The sequence below is a fragment of the Terrapene carolina genome, unplaced genomic scaffold, assembly GCF_002925995.2.
Source record: "Terrapene carolina triunguis isolate 2854851 unplaced genomic scaffold, T_m_triunguis-2.0 Scaffold194, whole genome shotgun sequence".
Classification (NCBI taxonomy): Eukaryota; Metazoa; Chordata; order Testudines; family Emydidae; genus Terrapene; species Terrapene triunguis.
In genome coordinates this window covers 8,300,548-8,303,462 of record NW_020664545.1, presented here as the reverse complement: position 1 = coordinate 8,303,462, position 2,915 = coordinate 8,300,548, and the positions used below count along the sequence as shown (strand labels likewise).

Sequence of the window (2,915 nt, the reverse complement as noted above, 5' to 3'; positions counted from 1 at the left end):
CTCCCCCCACTAATCTCCCAGCATTGGCATGACAGTGCCCCTCCCCCCCCAGCATTGGCATGGCAGCGCCCCCCGTCACACCCATGCCCCCCACCCCCGCACTGGCGCTGGCCTGGTGTTTCCTTGGGGATGGAATTCGCTGCTCGAAAAGAGCCACTTTTACGAGCATCGTGAAGGGCGAAGCCGAGGGGCCCGTCCCGAGTCATCCGGCTGGGGTGGGGGCCGGCTGGGGAGGGAGGGGCCGGGGCCGGGAAGGGGGTAGCTCAGCAAGCCACAGCCGGGGTAGCCGTCCTGAGCTGGGGCCTGCGCTGCTCTCCCCCTGGCCCGTCTCCCCCAGGCGAACTCCACCAAGGTGCAGGAGGACCTGGAGGGGGAGTTCCAGTCCCTGTACTCCCTGCTGGACGAGCTGAAGGAAGGCATGCTCATGAAGATCAAGCAGGACCGGGCCAGCCGGACCTACGAGCTGCAGGTGAGCCACCCGTCCCCGCTCCAGCCGGGCCCCCGGCTGCCCCCTGCCCCTGCTGCCCCTCACTGGGCCAGGCTCTGTCTCTTCCGCTGCAGAACCAGCTGGCTGCCTGCACCAAGGCGCTGGAGAGCTCCGAGGAGCGGCTGGAGACGGCCAACCAGACGCTGGAAGGGGCCGAGAACCACGACTTCAACCAGGTGCGTCCCCACTCCCCCCCGCCCCCAGCTGGAGCCAAGGCACCCCCTGGTGGGGCGGAGGGCGAGCTGGGGGGGGGCGCACTAACCCCTGTGGTGTAGCAGTCAGGGGCACGTTGTGGGATGCCCCCTCCTGGTGTGGGGAGCTGATCACTGGGGGAGGGGGAAGGCCAGACCCTAAGGGAGCATCCAGTCTCTGGCATCCATGATCCAGTGTCTGACACCCCCATGTCTCCCCCAGCTTCCCCTGGGTCCCCACCCCAGCCACAGTTGAATGCATTTGGGCTGCTGGTGTAGGTTCTCCAGGCCGTGCCACAGTCTCTGCAGTGGACATGGGGCTCGGCCTGGTGCAGACTGTACCAGCAGCCCAGCCGTGTTCAGCCACATAGTGCCCAGGCTATGGGAAAAGTGAGGGGTGCAGCTGAGCATGGGGGGGCCAGGGCAGAGGGTTGTTAAATCCATGCCATGCATTGGACCGCGGGGAGGGACCAGGGTGGGTCCATGGTGCAGGGTTGAGATTTCAGGCTCCTTATCTATTCCTGTCCTGGGCCCCGGCTCTGCCCCCTAGTCCGTTTTCCCTTAATATCACGAACATTGTCACACTGGATCTTATACCGATGACCTCACCAGTCTGGCCCCACCAGTGGATGCTTCAGCCGAAGACCCCTCCTCCTCCCCACCCCGTAATGCCCTGGATTCTGCAATGTCACCCTATGGGGAGCAGACACCTTCCTGACCCCCGCCTCCCCGCAATCCAGAAGCATGAAGGTCGCTATACCTTGTAACTGTGGAGGCTGCGCTTATTCCTGGGAATTCCTACTCCTTTCTTGAATTTTACTAAGCTATTTGCCTCTGTAATCTCCAGCGGCAGTGAGGTCCGCAGGTTAACTCTGCGTTGGATTATATGATGATGTAGACTGGGATCACCCCATCCTGGGTGAGAAGGGAACTGCAGCTCCTGTGAAGGTAACTTAGGCCAGCCTCTACAGAGAAACAGGCCAGACTGGAGTCCTGGGATGTAGCTTAAAACAGAGAGAGAATTGCTGATTTCAGGAAGCCTTTGAGGTGATACCTAGTAGTAGAGCAGGAACCAAGCGTCGGGATTCTGAGTTTCTAGTCCTGGCTCTGGGATAGTGTTACCTAGTGGGTAGAGCAGAGGACCCAGGTTCTACTCCTGGCTCTGGGATGGGAATGTTGTCTAGTGGCTAGATGAAGGTGGTTGGGAGTCAGGACTCCTGGGTTCTCTTCCTGTCTCTGCCGCTGACTTGCTCACCTGGGGAAAGCCACTTTCCTGCTCTGTGCCTCAGTTTCCCCCACTAAAATGCTGACCTCACAGCTTTGTGCATTTGTGTCCCTGACGGGCTCTGAGTCCTTCCGCTAGGGAGCGCTACAGCAGCACAGAGTACGGTGATTATTATTTATAACGCACCTGGCTGCCCTGTCTGACTCTCTCCTCCTCTTTTTTTTTGTTCCCTCTTTTCTCTCTCTCTTTTCCTCTCTGCTTCGAAGGCTGCCAAGCAGATCAAGGATAGGTACGGTACCCGCCGCCCCTGTCTCTCACCCCGCCCCCATGCCATCACCCGCTCCTCACCGCTCGGAGTGCTGCGCCTTCTTACTAACATAGCGTAGGCTAGCCTGGTAGCACCGTCCTCTCCCTGCTGCCCTGAGCCCTGGGAGTGAGCCCCCAAGGCTGGAGAGGAGAAGGGGGCAGGATGTCCGGTCACAGAAGACTGAAGACGACCCCAGCATTCCTGGCGGGGGGGAAACAAGGGACAGCTTGGGTCCTGGCTCAGTATGAACACAGATGGTGGATGGTCTCTGATGAACCTGGGTGCTTCCCAGCGCCCCCTAGTCTGGAGGGAATGGGGGGGGGGGCTCAGCTGTGTGGGTGCATTCTGGGAAGGGGCCCTTCTGACTCTTGTCCCCCGTTCACCCCCCCCCCCAGCGTGACCATGGCCCCAGCCTTCCGGCTCTCGCTCAAGGCCAAGGTGAGCGACAACATGAGCCACCTGATGGTGGATTTCACCCAGGAGCGCCGCATGCTGCAGTCCCTGAAATTCCTCCCAGGTAAATGGGGCGGGGGGTGGGTGGGAGCCTCGCGGCCTCACCTGGGGTTGGTGCAGCCCCCCTGGGCTGTCGTGGGTGCCAGAGGGTTTCCCACAGCCCCGCCAGGCCGTGCTGGGAAGATGTGGGGGTTTGGGGGGGGGTTGGTTGGGGAAGGGCTGGGCCAGGCCATGGCTGGCAGGACGTGGGGG

At 61.4% G+C, this 2,915-nt stretch overlaps 1 protein-coding gene across 1 annotated transcript in view; it reads left to right on the top strand.

The window, feature by feature from the left end:
- The window catches only part of FSD1 (fibronectin type III and SPRY domain containing 1), a 9,508-nt gene that overhangs the window by 2,410 nt on the left and 4,183 nt on the right, over positions 1 to 2,915 (top strand). The window contains exons 3-6 of the mRNA XM_026655072.2: positions 338 to 469; positions 562 to 663; positions 2,170 to 2,192; positions 2,606 to 2,727. Of these exons, the coding sequence (XP_026510857.1) occupies positions 338 to 469; positions 562 to 663; positions 2,170 to 2,192; positions 2,606 to 2,727 (379 nt within the window). The remainder of the gene's footprint in view (positions 1 to 337; positions 470 to 561; positions 664 to 2,169; positions 2,193 to 2,605; positions 2,728 to 2,915) is intronic.